The sequence below is a fragment of the Callorhinchus milii genome, unplaced genomic scaffold (genome assembly GCF_018977255.1).
Source record: "Callorhinchus milii isolate IMCB2004 unplaced genomic scaffold, IMCB_Cmil_1.0 Scaffold4, whole genome shotgun sequence".
NCBI classification, from domain to species: Eukaryota; Metazoa; Chordata; class Chondrichthyes; order Chimaeriformes; family Callorhinchidae; genus Callorhinchus; species Callorhinchus milii.
Genome location: NW_024704745.1, coordinates 8,511,607 through 8,527,409, shown reverse-complemented (window position 1 = coordinate 8,527,409; position 15,803 = coordinate 8,511,607). Strand labels below are relative to the sequence as shown.

At 46.5% G+C, this 15,803-nt stretch overlaps 1 protein-coding gene across 1 annotated transcript; it reads left to right on the top strand.

The window, feature by feature from the left end:
- Positions 1 to 5,657: 5,657 nt before the first annotated feature.
- Positions 5,658 to 12,787, top strand: LOC103180092 (charged multivesicular body protein 2b; the record flags this gene model as incomplete). Its single annotated transcript, XM_007895709.2, is given in 5 exon segments — positions 5,658 to 5,749; positions 7,221 to 7,415; positions 8,410 to 8,512; positions 9,444 to 9,550; positions 9,977 to 12,787. Coding segments are annotated over 5 exon segments (608 nt in total), but the record flags the coding sequence as incomplete, so codon positions are not given.
- Between the last annotated feature and the right edge of the window lie 3,016 nt (positions 12,788 to 15,803).

The following is a 15,803-nucleotide window of genomic DNA, read 5'->3' as shown; positions in this document are numbered from 1 at the left end:
TTTTACTGTACGTGTTTTTGAAGGGGCAAACAAAATGTTACAGCATCGGTGACTTTGATTGAGACTCAGAGACTAGGAGTGACGGGTCGTAACACTGGTTTGACAGGTCGGACATGTGGGTTTTCGTGAATTTTTTTTTTTAAAAAAAAAGAAGTTTGATGGGTGACGTTTGTAGATTATAACAGCTTAGTTTACAGTTCCAAAGTAGAACCGTAGAAAGTACTCCCCCTTACTTATCGTTTAAACCAGATTGCAATAGTTTTTCTTCGCAGCAGTTGGATTTTGATTTTAATTCCAAAGAGCCATTTCCTGAAGGTTCGACTCCCGGCACAGTGTGTATGATTGGCAAGAGGTGACTCACTGTCGGATTAGTCACCAGCACCCTCAACGCACCCAGCCTGTGACGCGGACTGGATTGTCAGATTGCAGTTGGCCTTTGCTTCACAGATATCGACCTCTGACGAAACCCAACACTATACAGTGTGGAGTAATGCAGACGGTTGGGAAGTGGCCTTTTTACGTCACCGTTGCTGAATTTTACCAAACTTACATCTCCACTTTGATGGATCCCGAGCAATGATAAGGGATCCTCAGTGCAGAGAGGATAATAATGGTTACTTATGGGAATGACTGGACTTATCCAGTAATTTGCAATGCAAAATTCTAGTTGTGTGGCGAATGTCATGTCTGTAACTGAACAAAATGCCTGTTCCCAATGGCCACCCACCTTTGATCTTCTATAAACAAACGAAGAGACCTTTTTCAATTTTCCGTTTAACACAGAATAAAATACATTGTGTACAAAAGCAATGAGCAAACTTTAAAGAAGTGTTTCTTTTTGTTAAAGAAAATGACTACGGGAGGAAAGGCACAGAGTTATGTGATGTAGAGTGATTAAGTATATTCATATTCTATGGGATTATCTATAAAATCCATTGCACTACTAAAGGTGGCCTGTTTAGATTGCTCACTTTTAGTGAAAAGATGAGTAAGATTTGTAAACATTCTAGCATAGCAGAGTATTCACAACTGAGCAAAATATACATCCAAGTCATTCTGTGTCCTTGGATGTATATTTTGCTCAGCTGTAAATACTATGCTCTGTTAGGGTAGGAATATGGTTCACATGATTGATTGAGGAGATTCGTATCGTGTTTCGACGGTAAATGCTAGCAATAGTTTTTCAGTCAGTCGAAACACGGATTACTATTTACTATTTTATCATACTGTTTGTTAGGATCATCGATCCTCAGCGCAGAGAAGAATAATAATAATGTCGGCATTATTATTATTATTATAACGCTCGCATTTAATTTTAGTGCCTTTCATGTGAGGGTACGTTTCGAAGAGCTTCAAGGGAATATTACTGTAAAAAGTGCAGTGACGCTGTACTTTGTAGGCAAACGTGTTCCGCCTTTTTGCCCAGAGCCGTGGGACGTCCGTCCGACGTGAAAGGCGCTAAACAACCGTAATTTTGTTGTCGCTCTGGCAGCGTTTGGTTGGATTGGACCAGGCCCAGTGGGGAGCCCCTCCACCCCTCACCAAACACCGCCTCCCCACCCTCTCTCCCTCACCAACTCTTCTCTCCCCCTCCCCTCTTTCTCCCCTCCACACCCCTCCCCCTCTCTCTCTCTCTCTCTCTCTAACCCCTCCACCCCCCTCTCTCTACCCCTCCCTATTCCCTCCACCCCCCACTCTCTCTCGCCCCCTCTCTTCCCTTCCCCCTCATCCCCACTCTCCATCTATCCTCTTTCTCTCCCCCCCCCTTCCCCCCACTCTCTCTCTCTCCCCCCATTACACCCCACTCTCTCTCTCCCCCATTACCCCCCATTCTCTCTCTCCCCCCATTCGCCCCCACTCTCTCTCTCTCCCCCCCCCATTCCCCCACTCTCTCCCCCCATTTTCTCTTTCTCTCCCCCCCATTCCCCCCCTCTCTCTCTCCCATTCTTTCCCCCCATCCTTTCTCTCTCCCCCCCATTCCCCCCTCTCTCTCATCCATCCCCTCTCTCCCCCCTCTCTCCCCACTCTCTCCCCACCCCCCCTCTCCCCATCCCCCCACTCTCTTCACTCTCCACCCCCCATTCCCCCACTCTCTCCCATCCCCCACTCCACTCCCACCTCTCTCTCCTCCCATTCCCCCCATCTCTCTCTCCCACCCACCTCTCTCTCCATCCTCCCACTCTCTCCACTCTCCTCCCCTTCCCCATCTCCCCCATCCCCCTCTCTCTCCTCTCCCATTCTCTCTTCTCTCCTCCCCCATTCCCCCCCACTCTCTCTCATTCTTCTCTCCCCCCCATTCCCCTCCCACCCCTCTCTCCCCTCTTCCACTCCTCCCCCCACCCCACTCTCTCCACTCTCCCCCCATTCTCTCTTTCTCTCCCCCATTCCCCCCCACTCTCTCTCTCCCCCCATTCTTCTCCTCTCCCCATCCCCCCCCACTCTCTCTCACTCTCCCCCATTCTCTCTTTCTCTCCCCCCATTCCCCCCACTCTCTCCCTCCCCCCCATTCTTTCTCTCCCCCCATCCCCCCACTCTCTCACTCTCTCCCCCCATCCCCCCCTCTCTCCCCCCACTCTGTCCCCACCCCCCCTCTCTCCCATCCCCCTCTCTCCCCATCCCCCCACTCTCTCTCACTCTCCCCCCATTCCCCCCCTCTCTCCCATCCCCCCCACTCTCTCTCACTCTCCCCCTCTCCATCCCCCCTACTCCCCCATCTCCCCCATTCCCCCCCATCCCCCATCCCCCCATTCTTCACTCTCCCCCCCCATCCCCCCACTCATCTCTCCCCCCCCAGCGCTGTCCAGGCCGCTCCGCTCCCGCGCTCTCACCCTCCGCCGTCTTCTTCCTCAGGAACAACGACATGTCGACAGGGGACCGGGACCGGGACCGGGACACACGGGGCCCGAGCAGAGGCGCTCCACCGGCGGCCCGGGGCCGGGGGTCAGGCCGGGTCAGGCCGGGCCGGGCCGCTCGGGAGTGTGTGGGGGGGGGGAGAGCCTCTCCCGGGGCTGGGGGCTGGAGGTTGGGGCCGGACCCGCTCTCTGTCTCTCTCGGGCCCGGGGACCAGTGTCGGGGCCGCGGCCTCTCCTCTCCTCTCCTCTCTCTGTCGCTGTTTGTTCACGTGATCAAAGAGCCACAACAGCGCCACCACCGGCGGCCGAGGTCACTACACCCTCTCTCCCCCCACACACACACACACACACTGACCCCACACACACACTGACCCACACACACACACTGACCCCCCCACACACACACTGACCCCCCCCCCACACACACACACCACACACACCCCCACACACACACTGACCCCCCCCACACACACTGACCCCCCCCCAACACACACCACCACACACACCCCCCACACACACACTGACCCCCCCCCACACACACACACACCACCACACACTGACCCCCCACACACACACTGACCCCCCCACCACACACACCAACCACACACTGACCCCCCCACACACACACTGACCCCCAACACACTGACCCCCCCACACACACACTGAACCCCCCACACACACACACTGACCCCCACACACACTGACCCCCACACACACACACTGACCCCCCCCACACACACACACACCACCACACACTGACCCCCCACACACACACTGACCCCCCCACACACACTGAACCCCCACACAACACACACACTGACCCCCCCCACACACACACTGACACCCCCACACACACACCACCATACACTGACCCCCCCACACCACTGACCCCCCCACACACACACTGACCCCACTGACCCCCCACACAACACTGACCCCCCCCACACACATGCACCACACCACACACACTGACCCCCCCCCACACACACACACTGACCCCCACACACACACACACACACCACACACACTGACCCCCCCACACACACACACTGACACCCCCCACACACACACTGACCCCCCCCCACACACACACACTGACCCCCCCCCCCACACACACACTGACCCCCCCCCACACACACACACACACACTGACCCCCACACACACTGACCCCCACACACACACTGACCCCCACACACACACACTGACCCCCCCCCCACACTGACCCCCACACACACTGACCCCCCCCACACACACACACCACCACACACACCCCCACACACACACTGACCCCCCCCACACACACACCACCACACACACCCCCACACACACACTGACCCCCCACACACACACCACCACACACACTCCCCACACCCAACTGACCCCCCCCCCCACACACACACACACCACCACACACACCCCCACACACACACTGACCCCCCCCACACACACACTGACCCCCCCCCACCCCCACACACACACATGACCCCCCACACACCACACTGACCCCACCACACACATACACTGACCCCCCCCACATTTTACTGTACGTGTTTTTGAAGGGGCAAACAAAATGTTACAGCATCGGTGACTTTGATTGAGACTCAGAGACTAGGAGTGACGGGTTCGTAACACTGGTTTGACAGGTCGGACATGTGGGTTTCGTGAATTTTTTTTTTAAAAAAAAAGAAGTTTGATGGTGACGTTTGTAGATTATAACAGCTTAGTTTACAGTTCCAAAGTAGAACCGTAGAAAGTACTCCCCCTTACTTATCGTGTTAAACCAGATTGCAATAGTTTTTCTTCGCAGCAGTTGGATTTTGATTTTAATTCCAAAGAGCCATTTCCTGAAGGTTCGACTCCCGGCACAGTGTGTATGATTGGCAAGAGGTGACTCACTGTCGGATTAGTCACCAGCACCCTCAACGCACTCAGCCTGTGACGCGAACTAGATTGTCAGATTGCAGTTGGCCTTTGCTTCACAGATATCGACCTCTGACGAAACCCAACACTATACAGTGTGGAGTAACGCAGACGGTTGGGAAGCGGCCTTTTTACGTCACCGTTGCTGAATTTTATCAAACTTACATCTCCACTTTGATGGATCCCGAGCAATGATAAGGGATCCTCAGTGCACAGAGAATAATAATGGTTACTGTTATGGGAATGACTGGACTTATCCAGTAATTTGCAATGCAAAATTCTAGTTGTGTGGCGAATGTCATGTCTGTAACTGAACAAAATGCCTGTTCCCAATGGCCACCCACCTTTGATCTTCTATAAACAAACGAAGAGACCTTTTTCAATTTTCCGTTTAACACAGAATAAAATACATTGTGTACAAAAGCAATGAGCAAACTTTAAAGAAGTGTTTCTTTTTGTTAAAGAAAATGACTACGGGAGGAAAGGCACAGAGTTATGTGATGGTGTAGAGTGATTAAGTATATTCATATTCTATGGGATTATCTATAAAAATCCATTGCACTACTAAAGGTGGCCTGTTTAGATTGCTCACTTTTAGTGAAAAGATGAGTAAGATTTGTAAACATTCTAGCATAGCAGAGTATTCACAACTGAGCAAAATATACATCCAAGTCATTCTGTGTCCTTGGATGTATATTTTGCTCAGCTGTAAATACTATGCTCTGTTAGGGTAGGAATATGGTTCACATGATTGATTGAGGAGATTCGTATCGTGTTTCGACGGTAAATGCTAGCAATAGTTTTTCAGTCAGTCGAAACACGGATTACTATTACTATATTATTATCATACTGTTTGTTTTAAATGGATCTTTATTTCTTTCCAGAGCTGATGAAAGAACAGAATCGAGAGTTGAGAGGGACTCAACGAAATATAGCAAGAGATCGAGCAGCCTTAGAGAAACAAGAGAAACAGCTGGTAAGTAGGTCACATCATCACTTTGGTGGTAGATTCGCTTTAGTTCGGACTCGGCACCCTGAATTTCTAATGCCACCCAGGAGTCTGGTGTGCGTATAGTGCTGTAGATTAGAAAAAACTCAGTAAATATCCTTGGAATGATTCATGTTTTGATAATGCACATGGTTTACCGGCATTTGCTTAAGTTTCCAAAATCCCTTCTTTTTGCTCTCCAAGTAAAGGGGCTCTCTTACAACAAATGGAGGAATAGTGGAACTACTTTGTACAGAACTTTAGCGTTGCATTAGAAAGCTTTCATATCGGTAAGATTTGCTGTGCTGGTATTTCCTACTTTCCCTAGCATATATACAAGGTGTTGGCTTGGCTCAGTTGGTAATGGTTTCACCTCTGGGTGTTTTGAGCTCAACGTAGACTTGTTTATTTATCGTGATCACTATTGCAACAAGCAAGCAATTAAAGCGCTGTTTGTCTATTTGTTTTCGAGCCTGTAATAGCAAACTTACTGGTATGTTTTAGTAGCATACTTTGAGGATAATCTGCAGGGTAGCTAAAATAACTTTGAAACTAGGAACATATTTGAAAATATTGGCAACACTGCAGTAGAGTGGCAACATTGTAAATAGTGCTAAAGATACATCTAAAAACAATGGAAATACCAAACATTCTTACCATATTTAAGCCCAAAGGCATCGGTTATTTTAAAGAACAAATATACTGTTAAGAAGCAGGTCTTTGGATCATATTCCTACACAGACCCTGCAAGCTGAAAATGTAATGGTATCACACGTGTCTGTCATGTCACAGAGGAAAAGCCGGAATAATGTGAATAATAACAATAATAATCCTTGCATTTTATATAACGCCTTATCATGTCTTTGGGATTCCTACTTATCAATGATTAGTACCCTGAAATATTTTATCAACTGCTGTCAGCCAGTGAAGAGCGCAACAATCCATTGACACTGTTGCATGAAAAATCTATACTAATAAAGACAAAATATCTGTGTCCGCTAAGAACGCAATAACCGATTGATGTAGAGACATGGATTATACATCCATCGGAAAGGTCTTGCATGGGGGAGTGTCATGGGCATATTTATTTTTGGGGAAATCCTATCATTGATGAGCTACATTTATTTTTAAAAAGTTTTAATTAGCCCCAAAATATGAGGTATGCATGGTATTCTGCAACAAAGTAGCGACGGAGGAAATCACACACCCTTCTAGAGAGATGCATCTGTAAAAATATATTCTACAACAAAGTAGCGCAGAGAAAAGATATGATCTAAACAAGTTCATCACACATGTATGCATTCCAAGGAGTCCTCCCAACCAGGAGTCCTCCCAACCAGTCCTCCCAGCTGAATATAGATAAAGACAAAATGTCTGTCTTTGTGTCTGTCAGTGTGTCAATCTACACTCCATATTGTACCAACGGGTACAGCTATTAATAAATAACTTGATCCAATAGGAAATGGAAATTAAAAAAATGGCCAAAGCGGGGAACAAGGAAGCCTGTAAGATTTTAGCCAAGCAGCTGGTGCAGCTGCGGAAACAGAAGACCCGCACATATGCTGTGAGTTCAAAGGTTACCTCCATGTCCACTCAGACCAAAGTATTGAACTCTCAAATGAAGATGGCCGGTGCCATGGCTACCACAACAAAGGTAAGGAGTTTGGATATCAGCCAGGATTGTGCCTCTTTTGTTGTTATCCCTGCAGCTTAGCGAATAATGACACATATAAGAACTATTCATTCATTGAATTAGTGATGTTAGTACTCGTGAGAACAAGAAATACTGCAATTTTCCCCTCCTTCACTCTTGAAGGTGTTGACTCATCCTGGGGGTGTAGTTCCACAGCTCACCCAAGAGGCCATTGTTCAACGTGGGACAGTTGGTTATTCTAATTGAGTATTAGAGTAGAGCCCAATCTTCTTCTCACACTTTACAGTGGGGATTAAAGGACAACATCTGGGGAATGAATGCAAATCTCCCCCAAGATATTCCAAGATAATCTTGGAGGCCAAGGACGACCCCAGGCTGCTCTTCTCCACTACTAATCGGCTGCTCCGTCCACCCTTTCACGCCTCGCCCATCCGCTCCTCCAACTGCAAGGAGATGCTGGATTTCCTCAAGGGGATCAGTTCAGCCACCTCCGCCACCCCCAACCGCCAACACCTCCCCATCTCTCTCTCACACTCCAGCCCCTACCCATCCCTCCCTCCACACCTTTGAACCTGTCTCCCCCTCCTCTCTCACCACCACTATAACCTGCATGAAGTCCACCACCCTTCGATCCCTACCCCTTTCCTTACCTTCCAGCTCCACCTCCTCGCCCTTTTACACTCAGATGTTGTCAACCTCTCCCTGTCAACTCCCTAAAAACAGCTGTCATCATCCCTATCCTAAACAAAAACCTTCCCTGGTCCCATCTCTTTTCACAAACTACCGCTCCAACTTTCCTTTCCAAGGTCCTTGAAAGAGTTGTTGCTTCCCAGCTTTACTCCTTCCTCTCTTGCCACTCCCTTTACAAACCACCCCAATCTAGTTTATCAAAACTGATAACCAAAATTGCAGTCCAAATGGTAGTTTTGTGACGTTTAATTGAAATGCATTGTGTGTTTTTTTGGGGGGAAAAAAAACTTGCTTTATGTTTCAGACAATGCAGACCATGAACAAGAAAATGGACCCACAGAAGACCTTACAAACTATGCAGAATTTCGAAAGGGAAAACGCGAAAATGGAAATGACCGAAGAAATGAGTAAGTTCACCAGTAAACAAAAACTCTTCTGGAGTTAGTAAGATAAAAATAACTTTCAGCATAGATAGAGCCCATGATGGGCTAGTGCCCCATTGGAGCTATCCACATTGATCCTGATTCTCTGCCTGTTTCCTGGGCCCTTTTATATGGTTCCACCACCCAAATATTTATGCAGTTGCTTTTTAGCTTGGGAAGCTAAAATGGCTGACTTCTTGGTAATGCGGTCGCTAGCATCATCACTTCCTGCTTTTCTTACCAGCGACCTTGTCACCCTGAAGCCTGCCAGCCCTGGAAGTGCGCGGTCTGGCTACAAGTGTGCAGTGAATCGGGTCTACAGTGCAACTGCATTATAATCAAATTCAGGCTATAAAGAAGCGGTGTTGTGGCTGCCAAGCAATGGAAGTTGGGGATCCTAGGTGGAGTAGAAAAGCAACCATTTCTTGCTGGACACCATCTATCATCTTTCCCTCATGCCTTCTTATCTAGAGGAATAATTTCACAGAATATTGTGGGTTCAAGTCCCACATGGGGACTTGAACCCATTTCGTCTATGCTGACATTCTAGTGCAGTTGCGAAGGGTGTGCCTCATTGTCAGAGGTCCCGTCATTCAGATAAGACAGAAAACCAAGGTCCCGTCTGCCTAACCAGGTGGATGTTAAAGATCCCGTGGCACTATTTGAAAAGGAAGAGAGTTTTCCCCGGTGACCTGGCCAATAATCCCCCAAATAAAATTGATCCATGGCTGTTTGCGGGATGTTGCTGTGCGCAAGCTGGCTGCCGCACTCGACCACAAAATGTACACAGTAGCACCACTTAATAGCATACCCTGTGAGGTATTTTGAGGCATCTCACTGACATGATGAGGTGCTACAACCAATGATTAATAATAATGTCTGAGATCTAATGGGGATGCATTTTGGTTCCTTGCAGTGAACGATACGTTGGATGATATTTTTGATGACTCTGATGAGGAAGGTGAAACCGAAGGCATTGTAAATCAGGTGTTGGATGAAATTGGAATTGAGATTTCTGGAAAGGTATTTCTGGTTTTCAAATGTTTGGAGCAAGATCTTTGATACATTTGCATGTTATCATGCATCAACTGAACACATAACTCCATACTGCATTCCACCGACTCACCCCTCCATCCCCACTTTCACCTCCTTGACCATCTTTCTTTCCTCCCACCAGCTGTGTAAACCACTTAGAGAAGTCCTGAGGTGAAAGGCGATATACATTTAAATTTGTATTGTTATTCTGATCTGTAAGAATTTCCCCGCTCCCCGTTAAATTAAAAGAAGGAGGCAAGGGGTTATTTATTTATCGTATTTAAATATGGTGCTGGGGGAGATGACCATCATTGTAACCAACCCATGCCAAAACAGAATACAACCTCAACACTTTTCGGTCCTGATATTATGCAGTTTAAAAGGGCCTTGAGTGAAACTTATTTTTCTTCACAGATGGCTAATGCTCCATCAGCTGCCAAAGGTCTTCCTGCAGCAACCACATCAAAAGCTGGAATTTCAGATGAGGAAATCGAACGCCAGTTGAAAGCTTTAGGAGTGGATTAAACAATGCATTATTGGGGGCTGTGGGCAAGAGGAGAAAGAAGTCTCTCTGTTTATATGTAAATACTTTACTTTCTACCTTAACTAACTTGGATTTCCAGTAAAGACTGGATTGTGTACATTTAATTGGAGCAGTGTGGACATCCTTCAGCAACAACAGAAATGCACCTTTCTAAAGTGGAATCTGAAACTTTTAACTGGATCATGCCTGGCTCTTCAATGCTTCTGCTTTTAAGTAATCTATGAAATGTCTGATTAGCATCTCTGGAGTGGAGATATATGCAGAATTCATGACACTTATAACCACACTACTGATAAATGCAGTTCAGTAGACTGATTAATTTGTATGACTCTGTTTTTCCATGTTGAAGTGCCTACTTTAAATTCCACTTTGAAAGATGACTGAAGAAAATGTATGTTTGTTGCTGCCAATTACTACACTCAGCTCTCGCATTCTGTGCTGTTAACCACTCAGCTGAACATTATATGTAACCGTTGTAACATTTTCTATTTCTTCTAAATAAGCTGCTGATCAATTCCTTGTGTCAGTATTCATTCAGATCAGTTTGCAAAGCAATACTTCCAAAACTTCTGAAAGCAAATTATAATTCACAGTTTACAAAATCCCTGCTGTGTGCGAAGTGCTTAAAAATCTCACAAAAATTCAATAGTAATGGTCGCAATTTCACTTTACATGCCATTTTCCAGGAGCAATTTCTCTGACTGGTAACACTTGTTTAGCTGCATGTATGTATATGATCTGAATGGATATTCAAAGCTTAAACCTATTAAATTTTAAGAGGTCTTGTTCAATGACTATTTTGAATCTAAAAGGAGCTCGACTTCCAGATTATGTGGTAGGTTTACTTTTAAAAGTAACATCATCCAATCTTTCACACTACGCCTCTGAATGTTGATCTGCCTCAGTCATATAATTGGCAATTAAAGAAAATTGCACAAATTGGTCAAGTGATTATACTTAAAACAAAGATCTAAATTTATTGCAGTGTGGATAGTAATATCTGGAAAATGTGACTTTGTTAAATATTTTTAAGTGTAACCTAATCCATTTTATCCAGGCCTTTATCTTTTTAACTGATGGCAGCTTTATTATTCCATCAATTCATTGTTTGCCCTTATTAATTCCTTGCATTTATTAATTGCATTTAATTGATGGAATAATTTGCAGAAGCCTTCAGGGATGTGCTCAGCAATGTTTTAAAATGAAGGGTGCCTGCCAGGTAAATATGTAACGGAGTTATATATTGTGTAACATTGTAGTGCAAGCTGCTGCTGTACATCCACAGTCAGGCCAGACCCAACGTTTCTTGAGAGCAAGTGCACACTCCTCAATGCAGCGAGGCCTTGGCAGCATTCATGCTAGAGAAATAGAGAGCGACTTACAGGTTCTTTTTTCCTCCCCTGCCTGCTGACAGAACTGTTATTCCCTTCCTAAATCATTACTGGTTGTGATATGAGCTTTTGCCCTCTGCTGGGAGAGGATGACAGAAAGGGAGAAAATAAAAGATGGGGAAATAGCAAACTCCGCTTTTGGTCTTGTAAACTCAAATGCAGTGCAGCTGTTAGGCAAGTTAGTCAATTAATACATAGCTACGTGCTACTGTACTCTAAAACTATTTTTTCCCCAAGGATTTGGAGCCAGCACAGTTGAAACAACAACTTACATTTGGAGCTCCAATGTACTTGCAAGCTTCCTATACTATCTATTCTATGTAAAATTAATGTAGACCCTCATTTGGTTGTTAACGGATATACAGTATAAACCATGTGTTTTATATAATTAATGAAACTAGAAAATATATTGGGATTTTGTGTGATATTGCCACATTCCTTGAGAAATGAGGAAAAGAAAACACTTAAATATTTAAGACCATTCTTTCTCCCAAGTCACGTTTTCTGGACTACTCAGGTTCAGTTTTAATTTGGATCCTGTTCACACTTGTCGTTCACACTACACAGATGCTTAAATAATCTCATTTATTTGGTAAGAGCATACAGTCAAGCAACATGTCTAGCTTGTGAACAACCAGTGAAACAACCTTGTGAGTTGTAAAAAGGAGCTTTATATTAGCAAGCTTACATCTTGTTAAGAGCGACAAAACATGTTTGAGTGACCTGCTGTTCGGTCTGGATTTCTTCATTTGGAATTACCTCCGACACATGTCTGACATTGCTCACTTTGTTAACGAAATGTTATTTGCATCAAGGTTAGTTGATGTTGTGATCAACTTTCGGTTGCCAGAAACTTTTAACGTTCATGAAAAAGTCATTTGTTTTCCCTCTCTCTCGCCTCGTGGCTATACACAGTCGGGACTCTTCCATTTGAGTGCACCAGTACATCCTTGGGGTAATCTGAGAATTGGCTTGAATACCTTTTTAAGCAACAACTTGCATTTGTACAGCAGATGTTAGTTGACACTTTCTATTGACACTTTTTATTGCACTGAGGTTATTCAGGTGACTGACTGACTGATAGTCCTTTATGCTTTCTGTACTTGTTTATGTACCAACTGATAATTCTGAAAACTGGTTTGTTTCTTGGAATTTTGTGTTAATTGTTTTAGATCTCTTAAGGGTGAAGTGGAAAGGGCAGCTTCGCTGAAATTTGCCTGCATATTTATATTACTTTGAACGGGATGATTTCTTTAAAGCAATGGTGTTGATCTCTTGTAAGGTGGGGGAACAGGAAAATTAAGATGTTTTGTTACTGCCTCACTGTCGTTACAGCAGACACTTAAAAGTAACACAACTGTTTTTGTTATAACACAATTGATGGGAGTGGGCTTTCGTTTTGCATTAGAAAATATGAATTTTTAAAATGTTGAAGTAGTTCTTTTTAGGAAAAACAAACTTTGCTGATGATGTATTTTCCAAGTGATTGAGGGTGTTTTTTTTATTTATGAAACCTAATAAAAAGAAAAGTCAAAGCAAGGTTCTAGGAATTAAATTATTGATTTAAAGTTTGAACGAAACGCTTAGCAGTATAGATTTCGCTAAGCTGCCATATTATTGCAAATAAATAAATATAAGTTTCTTGAACACTCCAGGAATGGTTTACAGCTGCTTATGTCTCGACAACTTGCACGTATATGACGCCTTTCATATCTCAAAGTGCTTTACAGGGGAGAGGCTGAGCAGTGTGGGAGTTGCAGGAAGGTTAGGTGATTGAGAGATTTTAAGATGGGTTTTAAGAGCAGAATGAGTGAGGTGGATGGATTCAGGGAGAGAGTTCCAGAGAGCGGGGCAAATTGGTTGAAAGCTGGCCTGCCGATGGTGAAGTGGGGGACACAAATGAGGTTTGACTTGGCAGAGGGGAGTGAGCAGGATAGGGTATTTGGACAAACCAGCTGAGCAGGCTGCATGTGGCCAGTATTTTCTTGAGATTCAAACAATAGATAAAGGGTCATTAACATCTGGTAATGTTCATTTTGCGATATTCAATGCTATAATTGTCTTACAACAACAACGACAACAACACGATTCCATTTATAGAGCGCCTTTCACGTCGGGAGGACGTCCCAAGGCGCTGTACAATTGGGTCAGGACCCGAGCAAGGGGGAAATGGTCAGGGTGAGGGGAGGGAAGGGAGGAAGCGAGGAGGGGGTAGAGAGTCGAGAGGGGAGCTGAAGGCACGGTCAAAGAGAAAGGTCTTGAGACCGGCCTTGAAGGAAGAAAGGGAGGAAGCGGCGAAGGCACTGGGGGATAGAGTTCCAGAGCCTAGGGGCTGAGAGGCTGAAGGCCCGGCCACCGATGGTAGGGCGGTTGGGGCGGGGGGTGTGGAGCAGACCGGAGCCAGAGGAACGGAGGGTACGGGCAGGTAGGTAGGGGGATAGTAGGTCAGAGAGGTAGGAGGGAGCAAGGCCGTGAATGGCCTTGTAGGTGAGGATGAGGATCTTGAATTCAATCCTCTGGGGGATGGGGAGCCAGTGGAGGCGAGCGAGGGTGGGAGTGATGTGGTCGCGAAGCCTGGTGCGGGACAGTACACGAGCTGCAGAGTTCTGAATGACCTGCAGCTTGTGGAGGGAGGTGCCGGGAAGGCCGGCGAGGAGAGAGTTCCCATAGTCCAGCCTTGAGGTGATAAAGGCGTGGACCAGGGTTTCAGCAGCGTGAGGGGTGAGGTAGTGCCGTAGTCTGGCGATGTTCCGGAGGTGATGGAAGGCAATGCCAGTTGTGGCGCGGATGTGGGAAGAAAGGACAACTCAGGGTCGAACAGAACACTGAGGTTCCTGATTGGCTTTGAGAGGTGGAGAGTGCAGCCTTGGATGCTGATGCTGTCAGCGCCTGAGGTGCGGAGGCGCTGACGTGAGCCAATCAGGAGGGCCTCAGTTTTGCGCACGTTGAGCTGAAGAAAGTTGTCTCTCGTCCAGGACTCGATGTCGGACAGGCAGCTGTCAGGACATCGGTGGTCGTGGAGTTGAGGGTAGAGGAGGAAAGGTAGAGTTGGGTGTCATCCGCATACATGTGGAAGTTAACCCCATGTCTGCGGATGATGTCACCAAGGGGGAGCATATAGAGGGTGAAGAGGAGGGGACCGAGGACAGAGCCCTGAGGGACACCGCACGAGACAGTGCGGGGCGGAGGAAAAGCCGTTCGTGGAAACAAAGTGAAGACGGTGGGAGAGGTATGACCTAAACCACTCAAGGACAGGGCCTTGAAGGTTGAGGTGGGAGGACAAGCGGAGGTGGAGGATAGCGTGGTCGACCGTATCGAATGCTGCCGATAGGTCGAGGAGGACGAGGAGGCAGAGGGAGCCCTGGTCGCAGATGGTCAGGATGTCATTGGTGACCTTGACCAGGGCAGTTTCTGTGCTATGGGCAGCACGGAAACCCGACTGAAGGGGTTCGAATAATGAATGGGTGGAAAGAGCGCAGCTGGGAGGCGACAACTCTTTCAAGGACCTTGGACAGGAAGAGGAGGTTGGAGATGGGCCGGTAGCTTGATAGCTGCGACGCATCAAGGGAGGGTTTTTTCAAGGTGGGAGTGATGGTGGCAGTTTTTAGGGGAATGGGAACAGAGCCAGAGGAGAGGGACAGGTTGATGATGTCTGTGATATGTGGGGCAAGGAGGTGGAGCTGGAGATAAGGAGTGGAGTGGGGATGGGGTCAAGGGAGCAGGTGGTGGGTTTCAGGGATAGGATGTCCTAGGTCATGAATGATTCTGACTGAGTGTTGTGATTTTTTTCATCCCTGTAGTATAACCCCTCTTATACAATCCTCTTTGTTGGAGAAAATCGAAGATCTTGAATTTATGCTAATAAAAAGAAACATCAGTTCGATTGACCTGGCCAAAATGGTTCTGACTTAAAAACTGAACAATTTCAAGAATAGCTCCTCAGCTAAAAGGGAATGTATGAGGACAATATGCCAATGTTGATGACAGATCAGCTTGTGTGGCCCCTCAGAAAAAAATTGAGGAACAGTCTAGTTGTTGTGGACCAGCATTCCTCCCTCTCGGGTTTCTGTTAACCCTCAAAACCAAAGCCCTGACTGGTAGGGTAGTCCTCGTCAAGTAGCAGGAAACTTGCCAGAGAGTGTTTGCAATGGCAAGCTATGGGGTTTTAATTGGTTAAACTCCAGCAGTGACCCCTGGCTTTCACACACCTTATTTTTTGCCAAACCGGCTTGTAATTTCTGGGATTATGTAAGCAGGTTGCGTCCCTCCACAATCAAGCAGGGTGATAAGCATCATGTCAGACGTC